At 58.8% G+C, this 17,991-nt stretch overlaps 1 protein-coding gene across 2 annotated transcripts in view; it reads left to right on the top strand.

Annotated features, from left to right (window-relative positions):
• The window catches only part of fancc (FA complementation group C), a 47,869-nt gene that overhangs the window by 13,955 nt on the left and 15,923 nt on the right, over positions 1-17,991 (top strand). For both annotated transcript variants that reach the window (XM_084457694.1, XM_084457695.1), the window contains 2 exons: positions 2,703-2,790; positions 3,030-3,124. In XM_084457694.1, coding sequence (XP_084313820.1) covers positions 2,703-2,790; positions 3,030-3,124 — 183 coding nt within the window. The remainder of the gene's footprint in view (positions 1-2,702; positions 2,791-3,029; positions 3,125-17,991) is intronic.

Genomic DNA, 17,991 nt, shown 5'->3' on the forward strand with positions numbered 1-17,991 from the left:
TTATTGCGGGCAGGGGTGACATCTAAAAAGTGTTGGAAAACGTGTCTCTTGCTCACAAATCTACTTGGATCCTCACTGTTACATGGTAAATAAAAAAGCAAACGCATTGTCAGTAAACAAGTTGTCTCTGTATACGATTTGAAGAAACTAGAGACATCCAATCAGCAATGCTAGTTTTATTTAGTATTATGCATAAAGAGGTATGTTCCAGTCCTAATTGATGTCTATACAGATTGTCCAGACTGGTCTGTGGAGAGGTATAGGTATAGGTACTGCATTTGTAACACGCTCCCCATCCAGTTGTTACACTGGCCCGGAGCGCCATTCACACACCAATGGAGGCAGCTGCCATGCAAGGCGCTTGCCTGCTCATTGGGAGCAATTTGGGGTTCAGTGTCTTGCCCAAGGACACTTCGACCGGTAGTCAGGAGGAGCCGGGATTCGAACCACCGACCCTAAGATCACTGAACGACCCGCTCTACCTCCTGAGCTATACCGCCGCCACCGAGAGAAACACAGTGTCAGCTTGCTAGATAGTGATTCATGTCTGAAGAGGCAACCTGGGAGTGGTTCAATAGCCTTACATCTCACCTGAGTGTTCAGCTATATAAGCCTCCAGGTAAATGTCTACTCCATAGACTTCACTCATCCGGAAGGGGTCGATGTGTGACTGCAGCAGGGATGGAGCTGGCCCATTCCAGTCGATTCCCCAAGTGGGGAAATCCATCTAATCCAAAACAATTACAGAGAAATTATAATTAGGGCGCTCCATGGAGACATGTCCTACCCTTTAAAAAATATCTAAAACATGCATCTTGAAATGGGGATGCAAATCCCCACCATCACTGTACATCTGACAACAAAAGAAGTTGAGTAGGCATCTGTTAAACTATTTTTGCATGGCCACTCTTACCTCATTGGGTATCTGCTCCATATTCAGAAGCTGTCCAGCCACCCACAGCTGCTGGGGAGATTTGTTGCCCTCGGACGACAGCGGATGTCTGTCCCACATTTGGCTGAACAGGTGAAGATGCTGTGGTTAAAGGCTCTTTTTTCCAGCTGAGGCTCTTATCCAAACTGAAACCGTACCTCTCTCCTAAGGACCTTGAGACAGTCATCCATGCTTTTATTTCTTCGAGATTGGACTACTGTAATGCCTTGTATGTGGGCCTTGACCAGCGGTCACTGAGGCGCCTGCAATTGGTCCAGAATGCTGCTGCACGCCTCCTGACTGGAACCAAGAAGCGGGACCACATCACACGGGTGCTGGCCTCCCTCCACTGGCTTCCTGTTCGCTTCAGGATTGATTTTAAAATCCTAATGTGTATTTTTAAGGCTCTACATGGTTTGGCCCCCCAATATCTGAACTGATTCAAGTTTGTGCGACATCTCGAACCCTGAGGTCCTCCTCCGAGACTCTTTTAACAGTCCCTAGATCGAGACTTACAGTAAGACCAAGGGTGACCAAGCTTTTGCGGTGGCGGGTCCAAAGCTCTGGAACAGCCTCCCTCCACACATTAGACACGCACAGAACCTAGGGCTCTTTAAGTCTCAGCTTAAAAAGCACTTGTTTTCACTGGCTTTTGAGGCCTGAAGTTGACCTTTGATAAAGTAAGGTTGAGGTCCGCACACAGCTACTCCACAGGGCTATTTATTAGGTAAAAGGTGACAACGTTTGGACCCGTGTTGGTCTTCATCAGGTGATGTTTGTCACTGCCCCAGCCCCTTAAATAGGGTTCCCCTAATTGACACCACGTGTTTTCAAGGTCACCCCTAGGGGTCAAAGTTCATAGTGCAACTATGTACAAATTTGAATGGTTCAGTGTGCAAACATTTAGGACTGGTGTATGCATTAGTTAACAGTACAGATAAGGTTTTCTATACACTTCACAAGGTAATGTGAGAAATGACTCTGATATTAGATGATATTAGTTAATCACATTCACAATCGACCATGCTGTTCCTCTATTCACATTCACAATAAGTGGTCATGCTGTTCGCCTGGAGGTCCAGGGACTTGTCGTTCTTCATCGCCTGTTTTATGGAGCACACGAGAAGATAGAGGGGTTAGTTCTAGAGGAAGGGAACTACATCATAATCCTCATTGAGGCCTCCAGGTTGGCGAGTGCGGAGGGCGTAGATCCAAAATGTCTCCCGCTGTAGTAACAGAGTGTGGATATCTCCTCCCCTACGGGGAAGATTAACCTTTTCTATCCCTACATACCTCAGTGATGATACAGGATGGTTCAGTCTGTTGAAGTGGACAGCCACCGGGCTCTTGGGGTGTCGGGTCCTGAAGTTGACCTTGACCTGCTCTGGTCAGAATCTCTCACTACTAATTGGAACCTCCACTTTTTGGGATCTAGGTTGTTTCAGGTTGGAGGTTCCTTCAGGTGGGGTACTGCAAGGTCACTAAAGCCCAGGGGACTATAGCCCATACTGCATGTGTCTGGATTTAGGCAACATTTATTGACATATTTATTTATATATGAGTGAACATGACTCCTGACTCTGTGGTCCAGAGCCTACGAGAGGTGTGTGTTAAGTCTAATGTGTGTGTGTGTGTGTGTGTGTGTGTGTGTGTGTGTGTGTGTGCGCGTGCGTATGTACGTGCGTGTGTGTGCGTGCGTGCGTATGTATGTGTGTGTTTGTGCGCGCGCGTGTGTGTGTGCGCGCGTGTGTGTGCATGTGTGTCCTGCCAGAGCTCCACCAGTGAGGCCCTGCAGAGGCTGCCGCTCGTGGGCCGGTTCCTGGGGAGGCTGTGCTGGAACAGCTACGTCGTGGCTGACGGTGAGGCATCGAGCACCCGACCCTGTCTGACCTTCACCCAAGATTGCCGCAGTAGGATCAGGACGTTTAGTGTATTAGACTTGGCTGAATGACCGATACGCAACGCATGTCTTTACTACACTGTCTACTGGTCAGTTTCACTGTGAGGTCCTGTGTGTATCGTGTCTGTGTGCTAATTTGTATATATGTGTGTGTGCACGCGTGTGTGTGTTTATTTGTGTGTATGTGTGTGTGTCCAGCTGAGACCCGCAGGCTGCTGTTGTCCAGTGTGTGGATTCTGTACTCTGAGGACCCTGCCAGCGCTGTGGAGAGGAAGGCCAACCAGTGGATACAAGTACAAACCTCCATCAACCTACGTTCAATACATCACTTAACAATCCATCTATTATCAATACATCACTTATCATTACACCCATTATCAATACATCACTTATCATTACACCCATGATCAATACATCACTTATCATTACACCCATGATCAATACATCACTTATCATTACACCCATGATCAATACATCACTTAACAATCCATCTATTATCAATACATCACTAATCAGTTGTGTCTCTCCACCAAGGTCACTGCCCCAAACCTCTCCTTGTGTTCTCCTCATGCAGCCATGTTGTATTTCCGTCCAATCAGGAGCGTCTGTGATCATCCTGCGTGTGTGAGTGTGTGTGTTTTGAGTGGGCGGTGTGTAAGCGCTTCTGTCTAGTGAATTACCTCAAAGTGCCGTTGCGGGTGTTCAGCCCATTGAACACTCTGTTCATTCCCGTCTAATTAGTTTGAAACGGGCCCTGGGACATTGCTGGGACATTGTTGGGACATTGATGGGACATTGTTGGGACAATGCTGGGACATTGCTGGGACATTGTTGGGACATTGATGGGACATTGCTGGGACATTGCTGGGACATTGTTGGGACATTGTTAGGACATTGATGGGACATTGTTGGGACATTGTTGGGACTTCGCATTTGATTTTCTCTCCAAGCCTGCGTTCCCTAAAAACCCAAAAGCAAATGAAAGATGTAGCGAGCGACCTTCGTCCTCATGGCAGATGAAAGGCGCAGCGTTTCTGTCTTTTAGGCCCAGACTGCGTCAGTCGATCCTACTTTCACTGTAAAGTGTTTCTACGAGGGAGAGAGACGGGGGGGGGGGGGGGAGTTGAGGATTTCCAACTTTTCACAGGGTTCACACAGATGGCTCACCATAAACAACACAGAACCTTCACATTTTTGCCAGATTGAGTGTGTATATGTGTGTGTGTGTGTGTGTGTGTCTGTGTATTCTTTTGATTAATTTTTCATCTAGTAAAACGTCTCGTTAATTAAAACCGGGATTTTAAAGTAAACTTTTAATTTGCCAGATGTTTTCTGACCTATAAGAAGGGAAGCAATGGGGGGAGGTGTGTGTGTCTGTATATTGTGTGTATGTGGGTGTGTGTGTGTGTGTGTGTGTGTGTGTGTGTGTATGTATGTGTGTATGTGTATATATATGTGTTTGTGTGCGTGTGTGTGTATGTGTGTGTGCTTGTGTGTGTGCGTGTGTGTATGCCTGTGTGTGTGTGCATGTGTGTATGCCTGTGCGTGTGTGCATGTGTGTATGCCTGTGTGTGTGTGCGTGTGTCGGAGTTCGAGGTCTCACATGGCTGAGCGTGTTCTTGAATGTGCCAGTGTGACATCAGACCCTTCGATGATGTATGCGCAGCGGAGTAGGATTTAGCGTGATAAAGAGTGTGTCTGTGTGTGTGTGTGTGTGTTTGTGTGTGTGTGTGTGTGTTTGTGTGTGTGTGTGTGTGTGTGTGTGTGTGAGGGAGACGGACAAGGCTCTGAGCATCTCAATGGAGGTGGATCTGGGGAGGAGGTGTGTGGTCAGGAAGAGGAGGAGGAGGAGGTGTATGGTCAGGAGGAGGAGGAGGAGGTGTATGGTCAGGAGGAGGAGGAGGTGTGTGGTCAGGAGGAGGAGGAGGAAGAGGTGTATGGTCAGGAGGAGGAGGAGGAGGTGTATGGTCAGGAGGAGGAGGAGGAGGTGTGTGGTCAGGAGGAGGAGGTGTATGGTCAGGAGGAGGAGGAGGTGTGTGGTCAGGAGGAGGAGGAGGTGTATGGTCAGGAGGAGGAGGAGGAGGGTATGGTCAGGAGGAGGAGGAGGTGTGTGGTCAGGAGGAGGAGGAGGAGGTGTATGGTCAGGAGGAGGAGGTGTGTGGTCAGGAGGAGGATGAGGAGGTGTATGGTCAGGAGGAGGAGGAGGTGTGTGGTCAGAAGGAGGAGGAGGAGGGATGTGGTCAGGAGGAGGAGGAGGAGGTGTGTGGTCAGGAGGAGGAGGTGTATGGTCAGGAGGAGGAGGAGGTGTATGGTCAGGAGGAGGAGGAGGAGGTGTATGGTCAGGAGGAGGAGGAGGAGGTGTGTGGTCAGGAGGAGGAGGTGTGTGGTCAGGAGGAGGAGGAGGAGGAGGTGTGTGGTCAGGAGGAGGAGGTGTGTGGTCAGAAGGAGGAGGAGGAGGGATGTGGTCAGGAGGAGGAGGTGTATGGTCAGGAGGAGGAGGAGGAGGTGTATGGTCAGGAGGAGGAGGTGTGTGGTCAGGAGGAGGAGGTGAATGGAGGAGTCTCCTCCGGGCCTCTAGGGGATGTCTGACGCGGTGCTGCTGGTGGATCTGTGGCTGTGGGAGGATCAAACACACACACCTGACATGCCAGACTCTTCCGCCTCCTCTTCCTCTCCCTGTTACGGCTCGCATGCCCTCGCCTCCACAACCGCCTCCCTCTCTCCCCTCTGGGCCCGCTGCGCGCTCGGGGCGTCCTACGCGCTCTACCGCACGTCGCATCGGCCCAGGCATACAACGCTCTGACTCTCCGGAGTTTCCCCCCACTACCGGGCGTTCCCCGTCTCCGGCCAGCTCCGCGGACTCGGCAGTCTCCTCCCTCTCCGGTGACGAAGAGTCGGATCCCGACATGCCCAGCACATCGGCCCGTGCGCAAAGACAAGAACGGCGCGCTCGTCTCCGACGATGACGCGGGCGCGGCTCTACTCACCGGTTTCCTATTTATCATCACCACACCTGTTCCTCGTTCTGCAATCACCTTCAACCCCTACAAGAACCTGGTCTACACTCCACTCATCGCCAGATCTTACCATAACCTTTATGTGTTTCCCGGACCCCCTCTGCTGAGTGTACCAGCTAGCAGAGCCCTCACCCTGCTCCACCTCCCGATCCCTCCGGCTCCCTTGAGCCAAGGACATTTATTATTATTCAGTGGCATTTTAGTGGCTCCTATTATTTCATCCTATTATTTTTTGGCATCCTCGTTTGTGGCTCCCCCTTTATGTTATCTTATTAAATCGCCCCTCCGGGCTTTACCGTTCCTTGCCTCCTCCTTTCCTGTTGCGCCTGGGTCCCAAACCGAAACCCTCACAGTAAGATCTGGCCAGTTTTGGCCCAGCCAACATGGAGGAGAGACCTGCACCTCCCGGACCACTCCAAGCCCTCCAACAGACCCAAGCTGAGCAACTGCAGCAGGTATCCGGCCAACAGCAAGCCCAGGACGAGCGACTGAGGGGACTCGCTACTCTGGTCAGCACCCTGTCCGACCAGGTCACCGCGCTCAGTGCCCGCCTGGCTCCGTTCCTGAACCCCACCGCTCCACCAAACCGGGAGCCCCATCTCGCCTCCCCGGCCCCCTACAACGGGACATTCACCCTCTGCCGGGAGTTCCTCATGCAGTGTGAGTACGTGTTTGATCTCCAGCCAAGCATGTACTCCACTGCGTCAGCTCGCATAGCCTACATCGCTAACCTAACCACGGGACGGGCTCGCCGCTGGGTCATGGCGGGTCGCGAAGGCGCAGCTGCCTACATGCAGGACTACACAGCCTTCGTGGCAGAATTCAGGACTGTGTTCGACCACGACGTCCACGGACAGGACGCGGACGCTGCTCTCTCCGCCCTCACCCAGGGTTCCAGCTCAGTAGCGGACTACGCCACGGAGTTCCGCATCCTCGCTGCCCGTTGCTCCTGGAACGAGTCTGCCCTGTACAGCGCCTTCCGACGGGGCCTGGGGGACGCCATGAAGGACAGCCTGGCTGGAGGAGACAGACCAGCGACCCTGAACCAACTCGTCTCCCTCTCCATAGCCATAGACGAGCGCCACCGGGAACGCAGGCGCGAGCGGGCGGACACCACAGCGCACCCAGACCGTCTCCGCCTCCCTCTACCGGTCTCTCTCGGCCTGCCCCGGCCTCCCTCGCCCCCCCAAACACCGCTGGAGAGGAACCCATGCAACTGGGTTGGACCCGACTGACCCCTGCAGAGCGTGAGCACCGGAAACAGAAGGGACTGTGCATATACTGCGCTAGCCCAGCGCACGCCGTCGACTCCTGTCCCTCTGCACCTCCCAGGGCGGCAAAAAGAGTAGGCTCACTCGCCAGGGGGTACCGAGTAAGCCGGCTCATCCATCCCCAATCCCGGACCCGTGCCGCCAGGTTCACTGTCACCCTCGCCTGGCAGGGGCACACGCTCTCCGTCCCTGCCCTCATCGACTCCGGTGCCGACGAGAGCTTCGTGGACGTCCAGTTCGCCCACAAAGCGGCGCTCCCTCTCTCCCCTCTGGAGAGGCCCCTCTCGGCTTTCGCCCTGGATGGCCATCCCATGGGCCCCATCACGCACCGGACCCTGCCCCTCACCCTCACAGTCTCGGGAAACCACGTGGAGGACGTCCGCCCCTTCGTCATCCACTCTCCCGACGCTCCATTCATCCTAGGGAGGCCCTGGCTGGAACTCCACACCCCTCATGTCTGCTGGAGCTCGGGGCACATCCTCAGCTGGAGCACCACCTGCCACGCCCGCTGCCTCCGAGCTGCTCAGACCTCCACTCGGGTTGACCGGCCCCGTCCCGCTCCTCCGGACCTCTCCACGGTCCCTTCGATGTACCACGACCTCGGAGAGGCCTTCAGTAAGGAGCGCGCCCGCACACTCCCCCCTCATCGACCCTACGACTGCGCCATCGAGCTCCACCCTGGCGCCCCTCTCCCAGCCAGTCGTCTCTACAACCTCTCCCTCCCGGAGAAAGCAGCCATGGACACCTACATCTCCGAGTGCTTGGCCGAGGGTCTCATCCGACCATCTCGATCCCAGGTGGCAGCGGGGTTCTTCTTCGTTAAGAAGAAGGGAGGAGATCTGAGGCCGTGCATCGACTACAGGCTGCTCAACAACATCACGGTCAAGAATAAATATCCACTCCCCCTCATGAGCTCCAACTTCGAACCCCTCATCGGTGCCACCATCTTCACCAAGTTGGACCTCAGGAACGCTTATCACCTGGTGCGTATCCGTGAGGGGGACGAATGGAAGACCGCCTTCAAGACCTCCCGTGGCCACTACGAGTACCTCGTCATGCCCTTCGGCCTCACCAACGCCCCCGCCGTCTTCCAGGCGCTTATGAATGACGTGCTCAGGGACATGCTGGACGTTTTTGTGGTCCTCTACCTGGACGACATCCTGGTATTCTCCAGGAGCGCTGAGGAGCACGTCCAACACGTCCGCATGGTCATCCAGCGTCTCCTGGAGAACCGCCTGTATATTAAGGCGGAGAAGTGCACCTTTCACTCCTCATCAGTGGAGTTCCTGGGGCTCGTTGTGGAGGGAGGCCTGACGCGACCCGACCCCCGCAAGATCAAGACCGTGGTCGAATGGCCTCAACCCACGACCCGGAGGCAACTTCAGAGCTTCCTTGGCTTCGCTAACTTTTACCGCCGTTTCATACGGGACTACAGCCGGGTAGCAGCTCCCCTCACCCACCTCACCTCATCCCTGCGTCCGTTCGTCTGGACACCGGCTGCCAGCGCTGCCTTCTCCGCGCTCAAGGAGTGCTTCACCACCGCCCCGGTCCTTCTCCATCCTGACCCCTCCAGGCAGTTCGTGGTCGAGGTGGACGCATCGGACACAGGCATCGGTGCTGTTCTGTCCCAGCGGTCAGTGGAGGACCAGAAGTTGCACCCCTGTGCCTTCCTCTCCCGCCGGTTCACCCCAGCTGAGGTGAATTACGACATCGGGAACAGGGAGTTGTTGGCGGTGGTGGGGGCCTTGGAGGAGTGGCGCCACTGGCTTGAGGGCGCCGAACACACCACCCTCGTCTGGTCAGACCACAAGAACCTGACCTTCATCCGGGCGACCAAGCGCCTCAACTCCCGCCAGGCGCGGTGGTCTCAGTTCCTCGGGAGGTTTGATTTTACCCTCACCTTCCGGCCCGGCTCCCGCAACGCCAAGGCCGACGCGCTGTCCCGCCTCCACGCGCCCGAGGCGCCCCCCGCGGAGCCTGAGACCATCCTGCCGGTCTCGCGTGTCATAGGGGTGGTCACCATGAACATCGAGGCAGTGGTGAGGCAGGCCCAACGCGCCCAACCCAGTCCGGCCAACGTTCCTCCTCGCCGGCTCTTCGTGCCTGACTCGGTCCGGTCCCGGGTGCTCCAGTGGGGCCATGCCAGCCGGTTTGCGTGCCATCCCGGGGTTCACCGCACCCTCTCCTTCCTGAGCCGACGGTTCTGGTGGCCCTCCATGAGGTCCGACGTCCGGGAGTTTGTGGTCGCCTGTCCCGTCTGCTCCCGCAGCAAGGCGTCCCACCAGCCCCCGGCTGGCCTCCTGCGTCCTCTCCCGGTCCCCAGCCGTCCCTGGTCCCACATCGCCCTGGACTTCATCACCGGTCTTCCCCCCTCCAGGGGCAACACGGTCATCCTCACCGTGGTGGACCGGTTCTCCAAGGCGGTCCATCTGGTGGCGCTCCCCAAGCTCCCGTCCTCTGCGGAGACAGCTGAGCTCCTCGTCCAGCATGTCTACCGGCTCCACGGTCTCCCCGGAGACATTGTCTCGGACCGTGGGCCTCAATTCACCTCCCAGGTCTGGAGGGCCTTCTGCAAGGAGATAGGCGCCACCATCAGCCTCTCCTCTGGCTACCACCCGCAGACCAACGGCCAGGCCGAACGGGCCAACCAGAGCATGGAGTCCGCTCTCCGCTGTGTGTCGGCTCTCCACCCCACCTCCTGGAGCAAGGACCTGCCCTGGGTCGAATACTCCCTCAATGCCCTGACCAGCGCTGCCACTGGCAGGTCTCCATTCGAGTCATCCCTCGGGTACCAGCCCCCGCTGTTCTCTCTCCAGGAGTCGGAGGCCTCCGTCCCCTCCGTCCAGGCCCACCTCAGCCGCTGTTCGCCGTGTCTGGAGGGAGGTCCGCAGGGCCCTGCTCCGCTCCAACGAGCGCTCCTGCCGCGGGGCCAACCGCCGCCGCACTCCTGCTCCGGCGTATCGGCCCGGTCAACGTGTCTACCTCTCCACCGCTGATCTTCCGCTCCAGGTCCCCTCCAGGAAGCTGGCTCCGCGCTTCGTTGGGCCCTTCGAGATCGACCGTGTCCTGAACCCAGCTGCGGTACGCCTTAAGCTCCCTGCTTCCATGCGGGTACACCCTGTGTTCCACGTGTCCAAAGTCAAGCCTGTCTCCTCGAGTCCCCTCATGCCTTCTGCCCCGGCTCCTCCGCCTCCCCAGATGGTCGACGGGCATCCCCAGTGGACGGTTCGGCGGCTGCTGAAGGTGAGCCGCCGGGGTCGGGGTTTCCAATACCTGGCGGATTGGGAGGGGTACGGCCCTGAGGAGTGCAGCTGGATCTCCAGGCAGCTCGTTATGGACCCGTCTCTCCTCCGGGACTTCTACCGGGCCCATCCTGACGCCCCCGGTCGGTCGCCAGGTGGCTCCCCTCGGGGGAGGGGTCCTGTTACGGCTCGCATGCCCTCGCCTCCACAACCGCCTCCCTCTCTCCCCTCTGGGCCCGCTGCGCGCTCGGGGCGTCCTACGCGCTCTACCGCACGTCGCATCGGCCCAGGCATACAACGCTCTGACTCTCCGGAGTTTCCCCCCACTACCGGGCGTTCCCCGTCTCCGGCCAGCTCCGCGGACTCGGCAGTCTCCTCCCTCTCCGGTGACGAAGAGTCGGATCCCGACATGCCCAGCACATCGGCCCGTGCGCAAAGACAAGAACGGCGCGCTCGTCTCCGACGATGACGCGAGCGCGGCTCTACTCACCGGTTTCCTATTTATCATCACCACACCTGTCCCTCGTTCTGCAATCACCTTCAACCCCTACAAGAACCTGGTCTACACTCCACTCATCGCCAGATCTTACCATAACCTTTATGTGTTTCCCGGACCCCCTCTGCTGAGTGTACCAGCTAGCAGAGCCCTCACCCTGCTCCACCTCCCGATCCCTCCGGCTCCCTTGAGCCAAGGACATTTATTATTATTCAGTGGCATTTTAGTGGCTCCTATTATTTCATCCTATTATTTTTTGGCATCCTCGTTTGTGGCTCCCCCTTTATGTTATCTTATTAAATCGCCCCTCCGGGCTTTACCGTTCCTTGCCTCCTCCTTTCCTGTTGCGCCTGGGTCCCAAACCGAAACCCTCACAGTAAGATCTGGCCAGTTTTGGCCCAGCCAACATGGAGGAGAGACCTGCACCTCCCGGACCACTCCAAGCCCTCCAACAGACCCAAGCTGAGCAACTGCAGCAGGTATCCGGCCAACAGCAAGCCCAGGACGAGCGACTGAGGGGACTCGCTACTCTGGTCAGCACCCTGTCCGACCAGGTCACCGCGCTCAGTGCCCGCCTGGCTCCGTTCCTGAACCCCACCGCTCCACCAAACCGGGAGCCCCATCTCGCCTCCCCGGCCCCCTACGACGGGACATTCACCCTCTGCCGGGAGTTCCTCATGCAGTGTGAGTACGTGTTTGATCTCCAGCCAAGCATGTACTCCACTGCGTCAGCTCGCATAGCCTACATCGCTAACCTAACCACGGGACGGGCTCGCCGCTGGGTCATGGCGGGTCGCGAAGGCGCAGCTGCCTACATGCAGGACTACACAGCCTTCGTGGCAGAATTCAGGACTGTGTTCGACCACGACGTCCACGGACAGGACGCGGACGCTGCTCTCTCCGCCCTCACCCAGGGTTCCAGCTCAGTAGCGGACTACGCCACGGAGTTCCGCATCCTCGCTGCCCGTTGCTCCTGGAACGAGTCTGCCCTGTACAGCGCCTTCCGACGGGGCCTGGGGGACGCCATGAAGGACAGCCTGGCTGGAGGAGACAGACCAGCGACCCTGAACCAACTCGTCTCCCTCTCCATAGCCATAGACGAGCGCCACCGGGAACGCAGGCGCGAGCGGGCGGACACCACAGCGCACCCAGACCGTCTCCGCCTCCCTCTACCGGTCTCTCTCGGCCTGCCCCGGCCTCCCTCGCCCCCCCAAACACCGCTGGAGAGGAACCCATGCAACTGGGTTGGACCCGACTGACCCCTGCAGAGCGTGAGCACCGGAAACAGAAGGGACTGTGCATATACTGCGCTAGCCCAGCGCACGCCGTCGACTCCTGTCCCTCTGCACCTCCCAGGGCGGCAAAAAGAGTAGGCTCACTCGCCAGGGGGTACCGAGTAAGCCGGCTCATCCATCCCCAATCCCGGACCCGTGCCGCCAGGTTCACTGTCACCCTCGCCTGGCAGGGGCACACGCTCTCCGTCCCTGCCCTCATCGACTCCGGTGCCGACGAGAGCTTCGTGGACGTCCAGTTCGCCCACAAAGCGGCGCTCCCTCTCTCCCCTCTGGAGAGGCCCCTCTCGGCTTTCGCCCTGGATGGCCATCCCATGGGCCCCATCACGCACCGGACCCTGCCCCTCACCCTCACAGTCTCGGGAAACCACGTGGAGGACGTCCGCCCCTTCGTCATCCACTCTCCCGACGCTCCATTCATCCTAGGGAGGCCCTGGCTGGAACTCCACACCCCTCATGTCTGCTGGAGCTCGGGGCACATCCTCAGCTGGAGCACCACCTGCCACGCCCGCTGCCTCCGAGCTGCTCAGACCTCCACTCGGGTTGACCGGCCCCGTCCCGCTCCTCCGGACCTCTCCACGGTCCCTTCGATGTACCACGACCTCGGAGAGGCCTTCAGTAAGGAGCGCGCCCGCACACTCCCCCCTCATCGACCCTACGACTGCGCCATCGAGCTCCACCCTGGCGCCCCTCTCCCAGCCAGTCGTCTCTACAACCTCTCCCTCCCGGAGAAAGCAGCCATGGACACCTACATCTCCGAGTGCTTGGCCGAGGGTCTCATCCGACCATCTCGATCCCAGGTGGCAGCGGGGTTCTTCTTCGTTAAGAAGAAGGGAGGAGATCTGAGGCCGTGCATCGACTACAGGCTGCTCAACAACATCACGGTCAAGAATAAATATCCACTCCCCCTCATGAGCTCCAACTTCGAACCCCTCATCGGTGCCACCATCTTCACCAAGTTGGACCTCAGGAACGCTTATCACCTGGTGCGTATCCGTGAGGGGGACGAATGGAAGACCGCCTTCAAGACCTCCCGTGGCCACTACGAGTACCTCGTCATGCCCTTCGGCCTCACCAACGCCCCCGCCGTCTTCCAGGCGCTTATGAATGACGTGCTCAGGGACATGCTGGACGTTTTTGTGGTCCTCTACCTGGACGACATCCTGGTATTCTCCAGGAGCGCTGAGGAGCACGTCCAACACGTCCGCATGGTCATCCAGCGTCTCCGGGAGAACCGCCTGTATATTAAGGCGGAGAAGTGCACCTTTCACTCCTCATCAGTGGAGTTCCTGGGGCTCGTTGTGGAGGGAGGCCTGACGCGACCCGACCCCCGCAAGATCAAGACCGTGGTCGAATGGCCTCAACCCACGACCCGGAGGCAACTTCAGAGCTTCCTTGGCTTCGCTAACTTTTACCGCCGTTTCATACGGGACTACAGCCGGGTAGCAGCTCCCCTCACCCACCTCACCTCATCCCTGCGTCCGTTCGTCTGGACACCGGCTGCCAGCGCTGCCTTCTCCGCGCTCAAGGAGTGCTTCACCACCGCCCCGGTCCTTCTCCATCCTGACCCCTCCAGGCAGTTCGTGGTCGAGGTGGACGCATCGGACACAGGCATCGGTGCTGTTCTGTCCCAGCGGTCAGTGGAGGACCAGAAGTTGCACCCCTGTGCCTTCCTCTCCCGCCGGTTCACCCCAGCTGAGGTGAATTACGACATCGGGAACAGGGAGTTGTTGGCGGTGGTGGGGGCCTTGGAGGAGTGGCGCCACTGGCTTGAGGGCGCCGAACACACCACCCTCGTCTGGTCAGACCACAAGAACCTGACCTTCATCCGGGCGACCAAGCGCCTCAACTCCCGCCAGGCGCGGTGGTCTCAGTTCCTCGGGAGGTTTGATTTTACCCTCACCTTCCGGCCCGGCTCCCGCAACGCCAAGGCCGACGCGCTGTCCCGCCTCCACGCGCCCGAGGCGCCCCCCGCGGAGCCTGAGACCATCCTGCCGGTCTCGCGTGTCATAGGGGTGGTCACCATGAACATCGAGGCAGTGGTGAGGCAGGCCCAACGCGCCCAACCCAGTCCGGCCAACGTTCCTCCTCGCCGGCTCTTCGTGCCTGACTCGGTCCGGTCCCGGGTGCTCCAGTGGGGCCATGCCAGCCGGTTTGCGTGCCATCCCGGGGTTCACCGCACCCTCTCCTTCCTGAGCCGACGGTTCTGGTGGCCCTCCATGAGGTCCGACGTCCGGGAGTTTGTGGTCGCCTGTCCCGTCTGCTCCCGCAGCAAGGCGTCCCACCAGCCCCCGGCTGGCCTCCTGCGTCCTCTCCCGGTCCCCAGCCGTCCCTGGTCCCACATCGCCCTGGACTTCATCACCGGTCTTCCCCCCTCCAGGGGCAACACGGTCATCCTCACCGTGGTGGACCGGTTCTCCAAGGCGGTCCATCTGGTGGCGCTCCCCAAGCTCCCGTCCTCTGCGGAGACAGCTGAGCTCCTCGTCCAGCATGTCTACCGGCTCCACGGTCTCCCCGGAGACATTGTCTCGGACCGTGGGCCTCAATTCACCTCCCAGGTCTGGAGGGCCTTCTGCAAGGAGATAGGCGCCACCATCAGCCTCTCCTCTGGCTACCACCCGCAGACCAACGGCCAGGCCGAACGGGCCAACCAGAGCATGGAGTCCGCTCTCCGCTGTGTGTCGGCTCTCCACCCCACCTCCTGGAGCAAGGACCTGCCCTGGGTCGAATACTCCCTCAATGCCCTGACCAGCGCTGCCACTGGCAGGTCTCCGTTCGAGTCATCCCTCGGGTACCAGCCCCCGCTGTTCTCTCTCCAGGAGTCGGAGGCCTCCGTCCCCTCCGTCCAGGCCCACCTCAGCCGCTGTCGCCGTGTCTGGAGGGAGGTCCGCAGGGCCCTGCTCCGCTCCAACGAGCGCTCCTGCCGCGGGGCCAACCGCCGCCGCACTCCTGCTCCGGCGTATCGGCCCGGTCAACGTGTCTACCTCTCCACCGCTGATCTTCCGCTCCAGGTCCCCTCCAGGAAGCTGGCTCCGCGCTTCGTTGGGCCCTTCGAGATCGACCGTGTCCTGAACCCAGCTGCGGTACGCCTTAAGCTCCCTGCTTCCATGCGGGTACACCCTGTGTTCCACGTGTCCAAAGTCAAGCCTGTCTCCTCGAGTCCCCTCATGCCTTCTGCCCCGGCTCCTCCGCCTCCCCAGATGGTCGACGGGCATCCCCAGTGGACGGTTCGGCGGCTGCTGAAGGTGAGCCGCCGGGGTCGGGGTTTCCAATACCTGGCGGATTGGGAGGGGTACGGCCCTGAGGAGTGCAGCTGGATCTCCAGGCAGCTCGTTATGGACCCGTCTCTCCTCCGGGACTTCTACCGGGCCCATCCTGACGCCCCCGGTCGGTCGCCAGGTGGCTCCCCTCGGGGGAGGGGTCCTGTTACGGCTCGCATGCCCTCGCCTCCACAACCGCCTCCCTCTCTCCCCTCTGGGCCCGCTGCGCGCTCGGGGCGTCCTACGCGCTCTACCGCACGTCGCATCGGCCCAGGCATACAACGCTCTGACTCTCCGGAGTTTCCCCCCACTACCGGGCGTTCCCCGTCTCCGGCCAGCTCCGCGGACTCGGCAGTCTCCTCCCTCTCCGGTGACGAAGAGTCGGATCCCGACATGCCCAGCACATCGGCCCGTGCGCAAAGACAAGAACGGCGCGCTCGTCTCCGACGATGACGCGAGCGCGGCTCTACTCACCGGTTTCCTATTTATCATCACCACACCTGTCCCTCGTTCTGCAATCACCTTCAACCCCTACAAGAACCTGGTCTACACTCCACTCATCGCCAGATCTTACCATAACCTTTATGTGTTTCCCGGACCCCCTCTGCTGAGTGTACCAGCTAGCAGAGCCCTCACCCTGCTCCACCTCCCGATCCCTCCGGCTCCCTTGAGCCAAGGACATTTATTATTATTCAGTGGCATTTTAGTGGCTCCTATTATTTCATCCTATTATTTTTTGGCATCCTCGTTTGTGGCTCCCCCTTTATGTTATCTTATTAAATCGCCCCTCCGGGCTTTACCGTTCCTTGCCTCCTCCTTTCCTGTTGCGCCTGGGTCCCAAACCGAAACCCTCACACTCCTGCTCTCATAAGCCACCCTCCTCTCAGATGCCGACTCTTCCTCTCCTCGTCCTCCGCCCCTCCCCTCTCTCCCAAGCTTGACAAGGACAGGAAGACTAGAAGACGGCTGAGCCTTCCTCTTTCTCCCCCTCTTCCTCCTCCTCTCCTACTCGTAGACAGCAGACATGGACCATTCCCCTCCTCCCTCCCCCCTCTCTCTGTCTCCCTCCTCCCTCTCTCTGTCTCCCTCCTCCCTCTCTCCCCTCTCCCCCGTCAGGGTCAGGCAGACAGGCCGAGCTACAGCCCCGTCAGCGGGGGACCAGGTCCGTGGTTTCGGGGCACAGACGGTCTGTCCTCCGCCGCCGGGCAAGGACAGACTGCTTTACGTTAGCCCCGTCTCCTCCGCAGCACGTGTGTGTGTGTGTGTGTGTGTGTGTGTGTGTATGTGTGTGTGTGTGTGTGTGTGTGTGCGAGCCTCTATCTGCTGTCCTGTCATCGTCACAGGCCTCTTCCTCTCCCCCTCCCCGCCTCCCTCCCCGTTTCCTCGCCTCCCTCCCCGCCTCCCTCCCCATCTCCCTCCCCACCTCCTCGCCTCCCTCCCCGCCTCCCTCCTCACCTCCCTCCCCACCTCCTCGCCTCCCTCCCCGCCTCCCTCCTCACCTCCCTCCCCACCTCCTCGCCTCCCTCCCCGCCTCCTCGCCTCCCTCCCCGCCTCCCTCCTCACCTCCCTCCTCGCCTCCCTCCCCCCCCGCCTCCCTCCTCGCCTCCCTCCCCACCTCCCTCCTCACCTCCCTCCCCACCTCCCTCCTCACCTCCCTCCCCGCCTCCCTCCCCACCTCCCTCCTCACCTCCCTCCCCACCTCCCACACACACTCTCTCTCACACTGTTTTGACCATCACAGGCCATGCTTCAGTGTCCTGTGGGTTTGGGAGAATTCGATCATGGCTTGGTAATTGTTCACAGTCTCCAAACCACCCACTGCCATTTTTGGGGGAGACTTTATATCTTTTTTTTCTTTCTTTTTTTAAATTTTAGATTTACGAAGGGGTATTTTCGTGTCAACTGCATCTCCATGTGCCCATGAGACCAGCTTAAACACTATCTTCAAAAAGGATAAACAAGAACATTATAACCTAAAGCCTGCAGCTATTCATCCCTCCATCCATCCATCCCTCCCTTCTGTTCATCTGTCTATCTCTTCCCCTCCTTCCACACGGCCCCACCCCTTCCCTCCAAAACCCCCCCATCATCCCATTCCTCTGCACTCCGCACTCTAAACCCACTCTGCCCAGCCCCGCCCATCTCTCTCCCCTCCCTCCCTCCCTCCCTCCCTCCCTCCCCCTCCCTCCCTCCCTCCCTCCCTCCCTCCCTCCCTCCCTCCCTCCCTCCCTCCCTCCCTTTCTTCCCCACTGAAACCACCACTCCATTCCTCTCCCGTCTCCAGCCTCTCTCTGTCTGCCGGCCCGGCCCTCTGCCCAGTCAGGAGGGGGGGGGACTGGTTGTAGCTGCTGACTGACTGACTGACTGACTGACTGACTGACTGACTGACTGACTGACTGACTGTCTGACTGTCTGACTGACTGACTGACTGGCTGATTGACTGGCTGATTGACTGACTGACTGACTGACTGACTGACTGACTGACTGACTGACTGACTGACTGACTGACTGACTGACTGACTGGCTGACTGACTGGCTGGCAGGCAGACATCTTAGCCTGCTGTAGGGGAAACCACACAGCC

Source organism: Borostomias antarcticus (genome assembly GCF_949987555.1).
Source record: "Borostomias antarcticus genome assembly, chromosome: 23".
Lineage (NCBI taxonomy): Eukaryota > Metazoa > Chordata > Actinopteri > Stomiiformes > Stomiidae > Borostomias > Borostomias antarcticus.